General features: G+C 43.2%; 1 protein-coding gene across 3 annotated transcripts in view; it reads right to left on the bottom strand.

Annotated features, from left to right (window-relative positions):
• The window catches only part of ADSL (adenylosuccinate lyase), a 688,779-nt gene that overhangs the window by 476,514 nt on the left and 196,537 nt on the right, over window positions 1-15,728 (bottom strand). For all 3 annotated transcript variants that reach the window (XM_077452428.1, XM_077452427.1, XM_077452426.1), the window contains exon 7: window positions 7,733-7,823. In XM_077452428.1, coding sequence (XP_077308554.1) covers window positions 7,733-7,823 — 91 coding nt within the window. The remainder of the gene's footprint in view (window positions 1-7,732; window positions 7,824-15,728) is intronic.

The following is a 15,728-nucleotide window of genomic DNA, read 5'->3' on the forward strand; positions in this document are numbered from 1 at the left end:
AGGGCCACAGGCTATACACGTAGTTTTATGGTTTATGAGGGTAAAGATAGTCACGTAGAGCCGGAGAACTGCCCTGACTACATAGGAAGCGCTGGCAAGATAGTGTGGGACATGGTGTCACCCTTATTCGGAAAGGGGTACCACTTGTACGTGGACAATTATTACACAAGCGTGCCACTGTTTAGTCACTTGTTTGATCAGCAGATTGGAGCATGTGGCACCGTGCGACCTAATCGCCGGGGCTTTCCCCAGCGGCTTGTAGAGTCCCGTCTTAGGCTGGGGGAGAGAGCCTGCTTGCGCAGTAATAATTTGCTCGCTATGAAGTGGAGGGATAATAAGAATGTTTTCGTTCTTACCTCCCTTCATGCAGACATGACGGTCCAAATTCCTACGGCGACTGGTATTGTGGAGAAACCCCTCTGTGTCCACAAATATAACCTTAACATGGGAGGGGTGGACCTCAATGACCAGTTGTTGGCGCCGTATCTAGTTGCCCGTAAGGCCAGACGCTGGTACAAAAAAGTGTCTGTTTATTTATTCCAATTGGCTATGCTGAATGCTTATGTGCTACACAAAGCTTCAGGACGGACTGGATCCTTCCTTAAATTCCAGGAGGATATCGTCAGAGCCCTTCTGTATCCAGGCGGTGCTCCACCTCACGTTCCCCAACCAGATGCAGTAAGCCGGCTGCCTGAGAGGCATTATTCTTATGTCATCCCGAGTACCCCTACCCAACGAGCCCCCCAAAGAAAATGTTGTGTCTGCAGAAAGCGCGGATATAGGCGTGACACCCGTCATTGTCCCCGCTGTCCTGACAATCCTGGTCTTTGCATTGGTGAATGTTTTGAACGCTACCATGAACTAGTTGAGTTTTAGAGTAGGGTACAGCATTGCACAGGCTAGGCACACGTTCACAGGGTCTCCCAAGATGCCATCGCATTTTGAGAGACCCAAACCACTGGAAACGTTACAAAAGTTACATAAAAAAGTGTTTAAAAAAAAAAAAATAGTAAAAAAAACAAAAAAACAAAAAAAACAAAAAAAATAAAAAAAAACAAAAATAGTTGTCGTTTTATTGTTCTCTCTCTCTCTATTGTTCTGCTCCTTTGTACTGTATTCTATTCTGCAATGTTTTATTGTTAACCATTTTTTGTTTTCAGGTACGCCATTCAGCTGTAGCGTGGATTTATTTATCTTCGGCATATATATATTTTAGGCACAGATTGTGTTAAATGTGTTATTTTTTGCTATTTTTTTTTGTATTTGCTTTGCAGGTATGGTAAGTCCTACTGTTATACTGTAATGTTACTTTGTTTTATTGTTAACCATCATTTGCTTAGCAGGTACGCCATTCTGCTGCAGCGCGGATTTATTTATCTTGACAGCAACAGTGTTTTGCTCCCACGATACATAAAGCCGCGACTCCAGCACTGTCGGAGGTGATTTCACCACCACAGTTAAAAAAGAGCATATATGCCGAAGCATGGGGGCATAAGGGGTGGAGGAGCGATCTGCTCCTACCTTTTGTGGGAGGATGCCCCCATGCTTCGGCATATATAAATGGTGCATGTATGCCCACCATTAGAAGTGGGTGGATGAAGGGAGGTATCTAATGGTGGGCATACCCACCGATCAATATTTTTTTTTCGTTCAGCCCACAGGCTGCATGAAAAAAAAATTACAATATATGCCCAACCAGTTCCAGCAACATACTGGTATGTTGCTGGACTTTGAGTGCTTATACCAGAATGATACCTGCAGGTTTAGGTATCATCTTGGTATCATTCTTTTCAGCCAGCGGTCAGCTTTTATGTAAAAGCAATCCTAGCGGCTAATTAGCCTCTAGACTACTTTTACAAGCAGTGGGAGGGAATGTCCCCCCCCCGCACCATCTTCCATGGTTTTCTCAGGCTCTTCTGTCCCAACAGGGAACCTGAGAATGCAGCCGGTGGTTCCGCCAGCTGACCATAGAGCTGATCAGAGACCAGAATGGCTCCAATCATCTCTATGGCCTAAGACACCGGAAGCTACGAGCATTTCATGACTTAGATTTTGCGGGATGTAAACAGCGCCATTGGGAAATTGGGAAAGCATTTTATCACACCGATCTTGGTGTGGTCAGATGCTTTGAGGACAGAGGAGTGATCTAGGGTCTGATAGACCCTAATTTTTTCAAAAAAAAGAGTACCTGTCACTACCTATTGCAATCATAGGGGATATTTACATTCCCTGAGATAACAATAAAAATCCTAAAAAAATATATATAAATGAAAGGAACAGTTTAAAAATAAAATAAAAAAGCAAAATAAATAATAATAAAAAATAAAAAAAACACCCCTGTCCCCCCCTGCTAAGGCGCAACGTCGAACGCAAGCGTTGGTCTGGTGTCATATGTAAACAGCAATTGCACCATGCAAGTGAGGTATCACCACGAAGGTCAGATCGAGGGTACTAATTTTAGCAGTAGACCTCCTCCGTAAATCTAAAGTGGTCACCTGTAAAGGCATTTAAAGGCTTTTAAAAATGTACGTAGTTTGTCGCCGCTGCACGTTTCTGCGCAATTTTAAAGCATGTCGTGTTTGGTATCCATGTACTCGGCCTAAGATCATATTTTTTATTTCATCAAACATTTGGGCAATATAGTGATTTTTAGTGCATTAAAATAAAAAAAAGCGTTTTTTTTTTCCCCAAAAAATGCGTTTGAAAAATTGCTGCGCAAATACCGTGTGAAAAAAAAAATGAAACACCCACCATTTTAATCGTTAGGGCTTTTGCTTTAAAAAAACACTTCATGTTTGGGGGTTCAAAGTAATTTTCTTGCAAAAAAAAAAATTTTTTTTTCATGTAAACAAAAAGTGTCAGAAAGGGCTTTTTCTTCAAGTGGTTAGAAGAGTGGGTGATGTGTGACATAAGCTTCTAAATGTTGTGCATAAAATGCCAGGACAGTTCAAAACCCCCCCAAATGACCCCATTTTAGAAAGTAGACACCCAAGCTATTTGCTGAGAGGCATGTCGAGTCCATGGAATATTTTATATTTTGACAAAAGTTGTGGGAAAAAGACATTATTATTTTATTTTTTTTGCACAAAGTTGTCATTAAATGATATATTGCTCAAACATGCCATGGTTATATGTAAAATTACACCGCAAAATACATTCTGTTGCTTCTCCTGAGTACGGGGATACCACAAGTGTGAGACCTTTTGGGAGCCTAACCGCGTACGGTACCCCAAAATCCAAGCACCACCTTCAGGCTTTCTAAGGGTGTAAATTTTTGATTTCATTCCTCACTGCCTATCACAGTTTCGGAGGCCATGGAATGCCCAGATAGCACAAAATCCCCCCAAGTGACCCCATTTTGGAAAGGAGACACCCCAAGCTATTTGCCGAGAGGTATGGTGAGTATTTTGCAGACCTTCATTTTTGTCACAAAGTTTTGAAAATTGAAAAAAGAAAAAAAATATACATTATTTTTTTTTCCTTCATTTTCAAAGACAAATGAGAGCTGCAAAATACTCACCATGCCTCTCGGCAAATAGCTTGGGGTGTCTACTTTCCAAAATGGGGTCATTTTGGGGGGTTTTGTGCTATTTTGGCATTTTATGGCCTTCGAAACTGATAGGTAGTGAGGAGTAAAATCAAAAATTTACACCCTTAGAAATTCTGAAGGCGGTGCTTGGTTTTCGGGGCCCCGTACGCGACTAGGCTCCCAAAAAGTCCCACACATGTGGTATCCCCGTACTCAAGAGAAGCAGCAGAATTTATTTTGGGGTGCCATTTCACATATGCCCCTGGCATGTGTGAGCAATATATCATTTAGTGACAACTTTGTGAAAAAAATAAATAAAAAAATAAAAGTTTGTAATTTTCCCGCAACTTGTGGCAAAATATAAAATATTCCATGGACTCAACATGCCTCTTAGCAAATAGCTTGAGGTGTCTACTTTCTAAAATGGGGTCATTTGTGGGGGTTTTGTGCCATCTTGGCATTTTATGGCCTTCATAACTGTAACAGGTAGTGAGGAGTGAACTCAAACATTTACGCCCTTAGAAAGCCTGAAGGCGGTTCTTGGCTTTCGGGGCCCCGTACGCGGCTAGGCTCCCAAAAAATCCCACACATGTGGTATCCCCGTACTCAGGAAAAGCAGCAGAATGTATTTTGGGGTACAATTCCACATATAACCATGGCATGTGTGAGCAATATATCATTTAGTGACAACTTTGTGTAAAAAAAAAAAAAAAAATTTTTTTTGTCATTATTCAATCGCTTGAGGCAAAAAAATAAAATATTCAATGGGCTCAACATGCCTCTTATCAATTTCCTTAGGGTGTCTACTTTCCAAAATGGGGTCATTTGGGGGGGGGGGGGTTTGTACTGCCCTGCCATTTTAGCACCTCAAGAAATGAGATAGGCAGTCAAACTAAAAGCTGTGTAAATTCCAGAAAATGTACCTTAGTTTGTAGATGTGACAACTTTTGCGCAAACCAATAAATATACAGTTATTGACTTTTTTTTTAACCAAAAGACATGTGGCTGAATACATTTTGGCCTAAAGGTATGACTAAAATTGAGTTTATTGGATTTTTCTAATAACAAAAAGTAGAAAATATCATTTTTTTTAAAAATTTGCGGTCTTTTTACGTTTATATCGCAAAATATAAAAAATCGCAGAGTCAGTCAAATACCTTTAAAATAAAGCTCTATTTGTGGGAAAAAAAGGACGCAAATTTCGTTTGGGTACAACATTGCATGACCGCGCAATTACCAGTTAAAGCAGCGCAGTGCCAAATTGTAAAAAGACCTCTGGTCATTGACCAGCAAAATGGTCCGGTCTGAAAGTGGTTAATAAATCTGAAAAATGTCAACAATTCTGTGTTTTTCTGTCAATATGGGGTGACGTGTGTACATTAATGAGGAAAAAAAAATGTTGCATTTAACCACTTCAGCTCCGGACCAATAAACACCTTAAGGACCAGAGGTCTTTTTGCAATTTCGCACTGCGCTGCTTTAACTGGTAATTGCGCGGTCATGCAATATTGCACCCAAACGAAATTTGCGTCCTTTTCTTCCCACAAATAGAGCTTTCTTTTGATGGTATTTGATTGCCTCTGCGATTTTTTTTTTTTGCGATATAAATGGAAAAAGAGCGAAAATTTTGAAAAAAAAAAGATATTTTCTTCTTTTTGTTATAAGAAAAATCGAATAAACTAAATTTTAGTCACACATTGAGGGCAAAATTTATTCAGCCACATGTCTTTAGTAAAAAAAAAATGTCAATAAGCGTATATTTTTTGGTTTGCGCAAAAGTTATAGCGTCTACAAACTAGAGTACATTTTCTGGAATTTACACAGCTTTTAATTTATGACTGCCGATCTCATTTCTTGAGGTGCTAAAATGGCAGGGCAGTGCAAATCCCCCCCAAATGACCCCATTTTGGAAAGTAGACACCCCAAGGAAATTGCTGATGGGTATGTTGAGCCCATTGAATATTTATTTTTTTTGTCCTAAGGGATTGAATAATGACAAAAAAAATAAAAATAAATTTTTTTTACAAAAAGTTGTCACTAAATGATACATTGCTCACACATGCCATGGTTATATGTGGAATTGCACCCCAAAATATATTCCGCTACTTCTCCCGAGTATGGCGATACCACGTGTGTGGGACTTTTTGGGAGTCTAGTCGCGCACGGCACCCCGAAAACCAATCACCACCTTCAGGATTTCTAAGGGTGCAAATTTTTGATTTAACTCCTCACTACCTATCACAGTTTCGAAAGCCATAAAATGCCAAAATAGCACAAAACCCCCCAAAATGACCCCATTTTGGAAAGTAGACACCCCAAGCTATTTACTGAGAGGCATGTTGAGTCCATGGAATATTTTATATTTTGCCACAAGTTGCAGGAATATTACAAACTTTTTTTTTTTTGCACCAAGTTGTCACTAAATGATATATTGCTCACACATGCTATGGGCATATGTGAAATGACACCCCAAAATACATTCTGCTGCTTCTCCCGAGTACGGGGATACCACATGTGTGGGACTTTTTGGGAGTCTAGTCGCGCACGGCACCCCGAAAACCAATCACCACCTTCAGGATTTCTAAGGGTGCAAATTTTTGATTTAACTCCTCACTACCTATCACAGTTTCGAAGGCCATAAAATGCCAAAATAGCACAAAACCCCCCCAAATGACCCCATTTTGGAAAGTAGACACCCCAAGCTATTTACTGAGAGGCATGTTGAGTCCATGGAATATTTTATATTTTGCCAAAAGTTGCGGGAATATTACAAACTTTTTTTTTTTTTGCACAAAGTTGTCACTAAATGATATATTGCTCACACATGCTATGGGCAGAAGTCAAATTACACCCCAAAATAAATTCTGCTGCTTCTCCCGAGTACGGGGATACCACATGTGGGGGACTTTTTGGGAGCCTAGCCACGTACGGGACCCCGAAAACCAAGCACTGCCTTCCGGATTTGAATATAAAATGCTATAAAAAACAAACTAACCAGAGTCACCCGTAACACTTATACGGTGATCAGTGGTGAAAGGGTTAACTAGGGGCAATCAGGGGGTTCAAATTTTTATTAGGTAGTATATGGGGGTCCCTGGCGCTATATAAAAACCTGACGGGGAACCTAAATAACTAACTGGCTAACCAGCGTCACCAGTGACACTTATACTGTGATCGCTGGCAAAAGGGGGTGAAAGGGTTAACTAGCGGAAATCAGGGGGTTAAAACCATTATTGGGTAGTATATCGGGGTACCTAGCGCTATAAAAACCTGGCGGTGAACCTAAAAAAATAACTAGCTACCTAGCGACTGTAGCGACACTAATGCAGCGATCAGAAAAACGATCGCTTAGAGACACTGGCAAAAGGGGGTGAAAGGGTTAACTAGCGGCAATCAGGGGGTTAAAACCATTATTGGGTAGTATATCGGGGTACCTAGCGATATAAAAACCTGGCGGTGAACCTAAAAAAATAACTAGCTACCTAGCGACACATGCAGCGATCAGAAAAATGATCGCTTAGTGACACTGGCAAAAGGGGGTGAAAGGGTTAACTAGCGGCAATCAGGGGGTTAAAAACATTATTGGGTAGTATATCGGGGTACCTAGCGATATAAAAACCTGGCGGTGAACCTAAAAAAATATCGGGGGGGGTTTGTGTGCCTGTGTGTACCTACATGTCAGTGTAGTGTTGGTGCACACTTACTTTTACTCTTCTCCTCGTAGTCCGGTCAAAAAGACCGCCCCGAGGAGAATGACATCACTTCCTCCTTCCTGTGTAAACAATACACAGGGGAGGAAGCTTCTCATTGGCCAGGAGCGATCCAGAGGGGGTGGCCGAAAACCAACGGCCATCCCCTCATCACGGAGCGCTCCTGGACCGAATCGGACCGCCGTAAACAGCGATGTAGATGTACGTGATTGTGCCTGCCTGTGCCATTGTGCTGACGTACAATGGCAATACGGCGGTCCTCAATTGGTTAATGGATAGTATTTGATATACATTTATTTTTTATAATTTGTGATTATTATTCATTGTATACTTTTTAGCACTTTTAGGTAGCGCCGCATTTTTATTAATTCATAATATAACAGAGTGAAAAATGTAAGGGGGTCTGAATACTTTCCGTCCCCACTGTACAATATTAACAAAATCATGAGCCCATTTACAGGCAAAATAATGATATACTGCACTGTTAACTTACCTTGTGGACTGTGGCTCCCAGACTGGCAAGAACAGACAAAACTTCTACATCAACTTTGCGGCTGTACGTTTGACCCGTTATTATGTATGCCCTAGAACAAAAAACATATGTATGTGACCCTGCAGACTAGACAAAATACATTTTCTGAAATATGCTTGAAGTTTCAAAACCTAGAAGAGATCTCAAGTAGACCATTCTCTTTACAATTGTCACACACTCTAAACAGATGTAATATTATATCATTTTAAATAAAAAGGTTTCCAGCATTGCAGAGATAAAGAATGTGCAGCAAGTCAGTAACCATTCAGCAATCATCTACCTTTCAAAGTTTTACATTGTCAAAAGCGGAAACCAAAATTTGTCACTTTGAGCTGGCATAATTTGGACATTGATACCTTTTGCACTGGCCTACTAAATGGGCCTGTCTGCTTTTCCACCACTCAAGTTAAAGAGGAGCTCCAGGCTCCCACCTAAAAAAAAATAACAGGCAGCAGCTACAAATACTGTAGCTGCTGACTTAACGTTAGGGCACTTACCTGACTAGGCATTCAGTAGTGTGTCCTCACACAGATTCTTCAATCGGCTATCAGGTGCTGGTGGCACCATCTTGACAAAGGGAAACCAGCAGGGACTCCTGGTCAAAGCCAGGTGCCTGCTCCCCACCCCCCAAAAAAAAGATGTCAAATGTGGCAGCGAAGAGGAGGAGGAGGAGGCAGCCAAGTAGATTCCCCTTTTGAATGCAGCTCCACTTAAAGTGGTTGTAAACCCTTACAAACCACTTTGACCTACAGGTAAGCCTAGATTAAGGCTTACCTGTAGGTCCAAGCAATATCTCCTAAACCTATATGGTTTAGGAGATATTTGCCCGAAAACGGGCACCGCTGTCTACGGCGCATGCGCCGTAGACAGCGGCGCGCAGGCGCACTGAGCGCGGCATTTCCAAGAATGGAGCTGCCGCGCGTGTCGACTCCCGTGCGCATGCGCGGGAGTGACGTCATCGCGGCTTCGCCGAATGACAGCGGCGGAGCTGCGAGACCCCACCAACAAGATGGATGCGGCGACTTCACTGGCTCCTGTGTCAGGCAAGTGACACATAATGGGCTACTATGCGATGCATAGTAGTCCATTATGCTTTGCCTTTGCAGGGAATGAAAGAGGACGTAAACTCATCAGGGTTTACTTCCTCTTTAAAAGTGATACTAACTAAACTATTTAATGTACGTTGACCCGTCTCTTTCTATATGTGGATGATGGCAAAACATTTTTTTTTTTTTTTTATAAAAACACATCCATGTACCTTTTTTCCCCAATTGAGATACAGCCGTTACATGACCCAGCTCTTTCCCAGGCTGTAAACATTCAAAATAAAAAAACATAGCCTTTGTGATACCGAGGAAAAAGTACCAGTTACTTACCGGTAACTGTCTTTCTGGGAAATCTTCCAGGACGGCACACCTGAGAGATGAGAGGCTCCTCCCTACAGGAAACACAATCAATCGACAGCTGTTTTAAGTCCCCACCCTTCCCCTTGATCCTCAGTTTGTAGAGAAGTAACTCCTGAACCAGGTTCACAAGGGAAATCATTCCTCATAGGTACTCACCTTCTAGTGTTCTAGAATTTTCCCTCCTCCAACGGGCGGGAAGTAGGCCTGCCGTCCTGGAAGATTTCCCAGAAAGACAGTTACCGGTAAGTAACTGGTACTTTTCTCAAGTCATCTTCCAGGACGGCACACCTGAGAGGATAAACAAGTACCTCAGGCCTACCTTAGGGTGGGGCCACTGCAAAACCCTCTTGGCGAACCTTGGCTCTGCAGTGAGCTTTACCTCCATTCCATACGCTCATATGCTTGATGAAGGCATCTTAGCTGGATCATGCGGCTGATCTGCAGGTCTGCTCCACAGATGTTCCTGCCTTTTCCGCTTCAGATGCAGTATCTAGGTGAAATGGGCTCTTAAAAATGGAATCAGAAAACATGTTAAACTTGTAGGTTAGCAATGTTGCCTATCTCACACATCTAACAACCATGGCCTATTATGCCTGTAGGTGCTACTTAGAACCACTAAAAAGATAAATAAGAGACCTGTGTAAGACAAGGACACTACATTAATCAATAAGAGGGCCTGTCTTAACACTATCCTGTTGAGGGAAATAAAACTGCTTCCTTTTTATCTTTATGTCAGCAAAAGACTAAAGGGAAGCCTACTTAAGGGAAATAGATTAACAGAAGCTTGAACCCTGGGTTTAAGGCACGCCCAATCTATGTCCTTACTTACGCCTGAGAGCCTTCTTCAGGAGATTAAAGTCCCTAGCAGGAGTAGACTACCCATATTGCTATGTCTAGTTTTGCTAAAAGGGCAAAATGAAGGCCATGCACCGAGCCGAAACCTATTCGATCGGGTATACATCTTTATACTTCATCCTTAGGCCCTAATACTCCTCTGAACAGAACTCTCCAAGTTCTTACTAAACAGGGCGATTCATTATCCCCTTCCTCCAGTGTCCCATAACCCTACAGGGCTTCAACCCTAGGAAATGGTTCTGGCATCCCTGAATGCAAGTGGTCAAGGTTTTCTGACATGTGACAGCTGCAGCCCGAACTCCTGGCCCCTCCATGGAAAAGAAGGCTGAAATACAAAAAGGTGATACATGCATTATTAATATCACAAATAAAATGATCATAGATTGTGGGCACGGCACAATAGATTTAGACAGAAAGGACACAAGCATAGACAACAATGTTGTGTGCCTGAGTGTGACTAGCTAAACCCATATATCAAATATGGGAAGAGACCCAAATCTGAACCTCAACGTAGACAAACAGTCCTCATAGTCTGGTTTTCTGATGTGCTGCCAAGACGTAAAAACATTAAGAATCAAGCAAACCCTAAATGCTGCGTATTTCTTTAGTGCAGCTAGCTAGGTCATAACTGATATATAAATACGGAAAGGACAGGAACCCCCTTTACTGTTGTGCTTTACCTATGTACAGCAAAACAAGGCTATAAAGACAGAAAGACCCAAACTTCTATGTTGTGTATTTCTGACAAACCACCACAGTTATAAGATTAATATGAACACCAACTCCCGTGTTGTGCATTTTTGCTATGCCACAGGGAAAAATATGGAACACAAGACAATCCTTTCTGTCTGCACTTCTGTAGTGTAGTTCAGATAGAACCAACACTGAGAAAGGACACAAGCAACCTGCAGCATTGTGTTTTTCTGAAACAGAAAGCACCAACAAGCTTCAATCTTGAGTATTTCTGCTGTGCAACAACATAAAAGCAGACACTGAGGAAAAAGACAGACAGCCTTTACAGCTGCAATCTTTCTGGTCTGCTGCAAAATAAAACAATAACGTCATGATGAGTATTCCTGCTGTGTAGCAAAACCTCAATCAGAAGGGACAGATAAGTTTAGGGTTCCCACACCCGTGCGACCCAACCTGCGACTTGGGACTGCAAGACGCATGAGAAGTCATATACTATGGCTTCCAATGGGTACCATTTGTGTCTGTGCGACACCAGCAGTCCCTGATTCCTGGATCCACAGACCTCAAGATTACACAGGTCGCAGGGAAAAAAAAAAAACAAATAGCAATTTTCAGGTCGAACAAGTAAGGGGTCCCCAATGCTGTGACTCCCTGGAGGATTGCAGCCAACAAACCCCTGCTGTGTATCCCTAAGATGCAGAAAGGTAGATCCATGAGAAACACTGCTTAGCCTGATATACAAACGATTAGGCAGTAAATATAGGACATACAGGACACAAACATTCAATCTTTGTGTATGTCTGATGTGTAGTAATATACCAATACTGAGCAGAGAGGCCACCATCCTCAATGTGTCTCTCAGCTGAGCAGCAAAAACAAAATCAGAAAAAGACAAGCAATCTTCACTGCTGTGTCCTTTCTGATAGGCAGCCAATAAGGCAGTATATGCAAGACATAAAAAAGGACAGACAACCTTCAATCTTGTATATGTCTGATGTGCAACAATATAACAATTCTGAATAGAGATAGCACATCCATATTGAAGCGATTTGGCCTTGCGACTCAACATGTCAAATCGCATGGCTAAAATCAGCACAACACCACTTTGTGGTGCTACACGGATTACCAAAGGCAGTATATGTACTACACCTGGCAGGGGTTCAATTTGTATTTCTACTAAGTAGCCCAACAAATTCGAACCATCAATTTTCACTGCTGCCTTTCTGATAAGGCAGTAATACAGGACACAAAACCTCACAGACCTTAATGCTGTATAAATCTGATGTGCAACAATAAAACACTATGAATAGAGATAGCACATCCATATTGAAATGATTTGTCATGCGACTCAACATGTCAAATCGCATGTTTAAACTCGGCAGCCATTGCTGTTAATAGCACTGTCTGAATCAGCACAGCGCCACGCAAATCAGGACCATCAGACTTCACTGCTGCCTTTCTGATAAGTAACCAACAAGGCAGTAAAACAGGACACAAAGCCCCACAGACAGACCTCAATCTTGTGTATGTCTGATGTGCAGCAATATAACCATTATGAGCAGAGATGTCACCAGACTCAATGATGTGCATTTCTGCTGTGCAACACAAAACCAGAAAGTACAGACCACCTTCACTGTTGTATTCTTCTGATCTGTAGCCAAACAAAGCAGTACCTTTAGTATATAAAGGACAGAAAACAAGCTTCAGTGCAGTGCATTTCTGATGTACAGCAATATAGTCCTTATTAAGCAGAGATGTCACAAATCTCAATGTGTATTTCTGCTGTGCCACAAAAACATCCCAGCAAGCACAAACCTTCACTACTGAGGTCTACTGGTGTGCAGCCAATGAGGAGTCGTGGTCTATCCCTTTATGAAATAACCAACAGGCAATTTATTTCATAGGCATAGCCTGGGCTGTAGATACTAAACCTTCACCACCAGAGAAGGAACAGATCCTAAAATGGTTGGACACCCTACTATTAGTAGTAGTTGTTGTCCTACCTTACCTCCATAGACTGAGCAAACGCTAGCCAGCACATATCCAGGTGGTGCTGATTAGCAACTAAAGTCTCAATGAGCCCAGCCCTAGAGACCAATTTAAGACCTCTCTAGAAGAGGTGGTTACCAGTTTAGCCTGGGAGGTAAATAGCTATTTGCAGGCTTCAAGCAATCAATTATGTAGCTCTTGCATAGGTTTGCACAGAAAATCCTCAATTAAAAGGATGTAGGGAGCGATCTATGGTGAATCGCCTTTAGATCTGCCACTGAGTGGATTGTAGCCCAAACCAATAAAATAAGTTTCTTCTTACCTCCTACACTATAATATAAACACAGTGTAAAGGTGGAGTGGGAGGTTGGAGCTTATGAAAGTTAACTATAGCAGGCAACCCCCAAAAGGAGGATCTGTGACAAGGGAACCCCTACTGTGCCACACAGTAGCTTGGTCTCTGCCCCTCCTTGAATGTTAGGTCAGCTTTTAAACATTGTGAAGCAACTTCAGATTCCTAGCAGCTGGGCTAATAGGGCCGGTAACCTAGTGCACCTGCTGACCAGGGGAGCTTCTGAATCCACCAAGCACTGCCCAATTAATAACCTGTTCAGTGGTATACCTGGCCTGTAAGTAACTTTGTATCTACCAGGTCCCCTCTGTACGCTATATTCATCCCTACTAAATGTACCACAACTGGGCATGTAGGGAGAGGCTGGCAACCTACTGCTGCGATAACCACAGTGTCTCTGCTGTAAGAGGGAGCAGTGGCTGGTGGTTTTAGCAGTGGCGTCTGCGCTATTTGTATCCCGACCCCAGGTTCTGCACTGCACCAGTCAGTATATACACGGGGAAGGGGGAGCAATGGCCTACCTACCTCTTTCTCATCTGAGGTGGTTTAGGCACACTCGTTCCTCTGCACCACCTGTCCACCATACAGCTTCTCTGATGTAAGAGGGGCTGCAGCTGGTGTTTTTAGCAGAAGCTTAAGGGCTATTTGAATCCAGACCCCAGGTGAGATCTCAAATGCCCAGGAACCCTCTGGCTGGAATTGGGGATTTTGCAGCTAATTTCCCACGGCAAAAGGAAAGTAAAGTACTCACCGTTGTCGTCTTCCTCTTTTTGCATCAGCCAGCGGGCTTGCTTTTCCATCCTTATGGTCCACACGCAAGGAGGATAGCCGCCAAAGTGCTCCCCCCCCCCCCCCAACTGCTGTCCCCATAGGGAGGTGCTAGGTTAGGCTGTGTCCTGCACTGTACCAGTCAGTCTATATACATGGGGGGGGCAATGCCTTCCATTCCTCATTCCCATGTTCATATCTGAGGTGGTTAAGGCAGACATACACCGTAGTAAACTGGTGCCTCCTCGCTCTAGAGAAAGGAGGATGTGGGCGCCTGCTCCTACTGACTCTCAGCCTTCCCTCCTGGGTAAGAACGCCGCTGCCATTTTCCCGAAGTTTGAAAATGACGCGGGTGCTTGTTGCCACGCCCTCTCCGGCAGCCCACGCGAGCTACCGGGGACCCAGGAGTCGGGGACAAGATCCCCCTGGAAAGAACCGATGGCCAGCACCCCCGTCTGAACAGCCACCTGTACAGGTAAGGAGGGGGAGACAGGATAATGGCCCCTGAAGTTCTGGGTACACCACTGTACCCAGGGTCCTTCAGCTCTCAGGGGGGCTCTTCCAATTTCTGCTGCCCGCCCTGAGGAAAAGATAGGGGAACCCCCCAGGAAGGACAAGAATATCCTACCAGACCCAGAGGCTTCCCAGGCTTGTGGTCCGGCTCCCAGGGGGAGACCACCAGCCCCAGGCTTCGGGTCATTTGGAAAAAAACAAACAGTTTCGCTGTGTAGGGAGAAACACAATCAAAAACTGAGGATCAAGGGGAAGGGTGGGGACTTAAAACAGCTGTCGATTGATTGTGTTTCCTGTAGGGAGGAGCCTCTCATCTCTCAGGTGTGCCGTCCTGGAAGATGACTTGAGAAAATAAATATCAATAAACTGTTTTAAACTACTATATATTTGAAAACAAATATTTATATTTTTTGGCAACATTGTGTGAGCAGATTTCTGCCAGTCACAGGCTGTGTCACACCCCTTCAGTTTGTGTCTTAGAATAAGAGGGATGTAAAGCCTTCATCAATCAGGATCTAATATCCCACCCCATTGTGTTGAGCTGGCTAGTGGGCATGGAGGAGGAGGGAGAGGGCGGTCACTTAGTATGTATACATGGGCTGCTCACATGTGATAGGGAGGAAATGTTTATGGTAGAAAATAAATTGAAAACTTAGCATGTGCACTAGTTGCCAACACCGCTCTGCAAAATCCACGACTGCGGAGGGGACATGGACAGAAGAGGGATATAGAGAACAGCAGAATCAACCAAGTGTTTTTGTTTTTTTCCGCAGAAGACAGAAAATAAATCCCATAGTGACCAAGCATGAACAGCATATATTGATAGTTTTTAATGTGGGTTTAATGACATCAATTATTAAAGCGGTGTTCAGGCAGAAATGACACTTAAATAAAAATACCCCTATAATACACAAGCTTAAAGTAAGCTAGCAACGTTAGTCTGTAAACTAAGGTCAATTATGTATGTTTTTAGCATTAGTTTGTTACTGTTGAGGCCAGCCTGCATTTCTTCCTAGATCTCATCCTGGCAAATCTCGCACATGATCAGTGCAGCACAAGCAGTGTAATACCGTATATACTCGAGTATAAGCCGAGATTTTCAGCCCCTTTTTTTAGGCTGAAAGTGCCCCCCTCGGCTTATACTCGAGTCACCGCCGTCTATCTACCCGATCAGCGTGTCGTGCAGACAGACGGCGGCCATTCCACTATTCAAAAGCCGCGCCTCCCTGTCTGTGATAGGCGGAACACTCAATTTCCCAGCAGTCAGTGGTCTGCCTATCACGGACATCCGCTCATCCTCATACTACGGACGAGGATGAGAGGATGTCCGTGATAGGCGGAACACTGACTGCTGGGAAATTGAGTGTTCCGCCTATCACAG

Source organism: Lithobates pipiens, unplaced genomic scaffold (genome assembly GCF_037356315.1).
Source record: "Lithobates pipiens isolate NorthernLeopardFrog02 unplaced genomic scaffold, aLitPip1_a1.2 Scaffold_23, whole genome shotgun sequence".
In the NCBI taxonomy this organism is placed as follows: domain Eukaryota; kingdom Metazoa; phylum Chordata; class Amphibia; order Anura; family Ranidae; genus Lithobates; species Lithobates pipiens.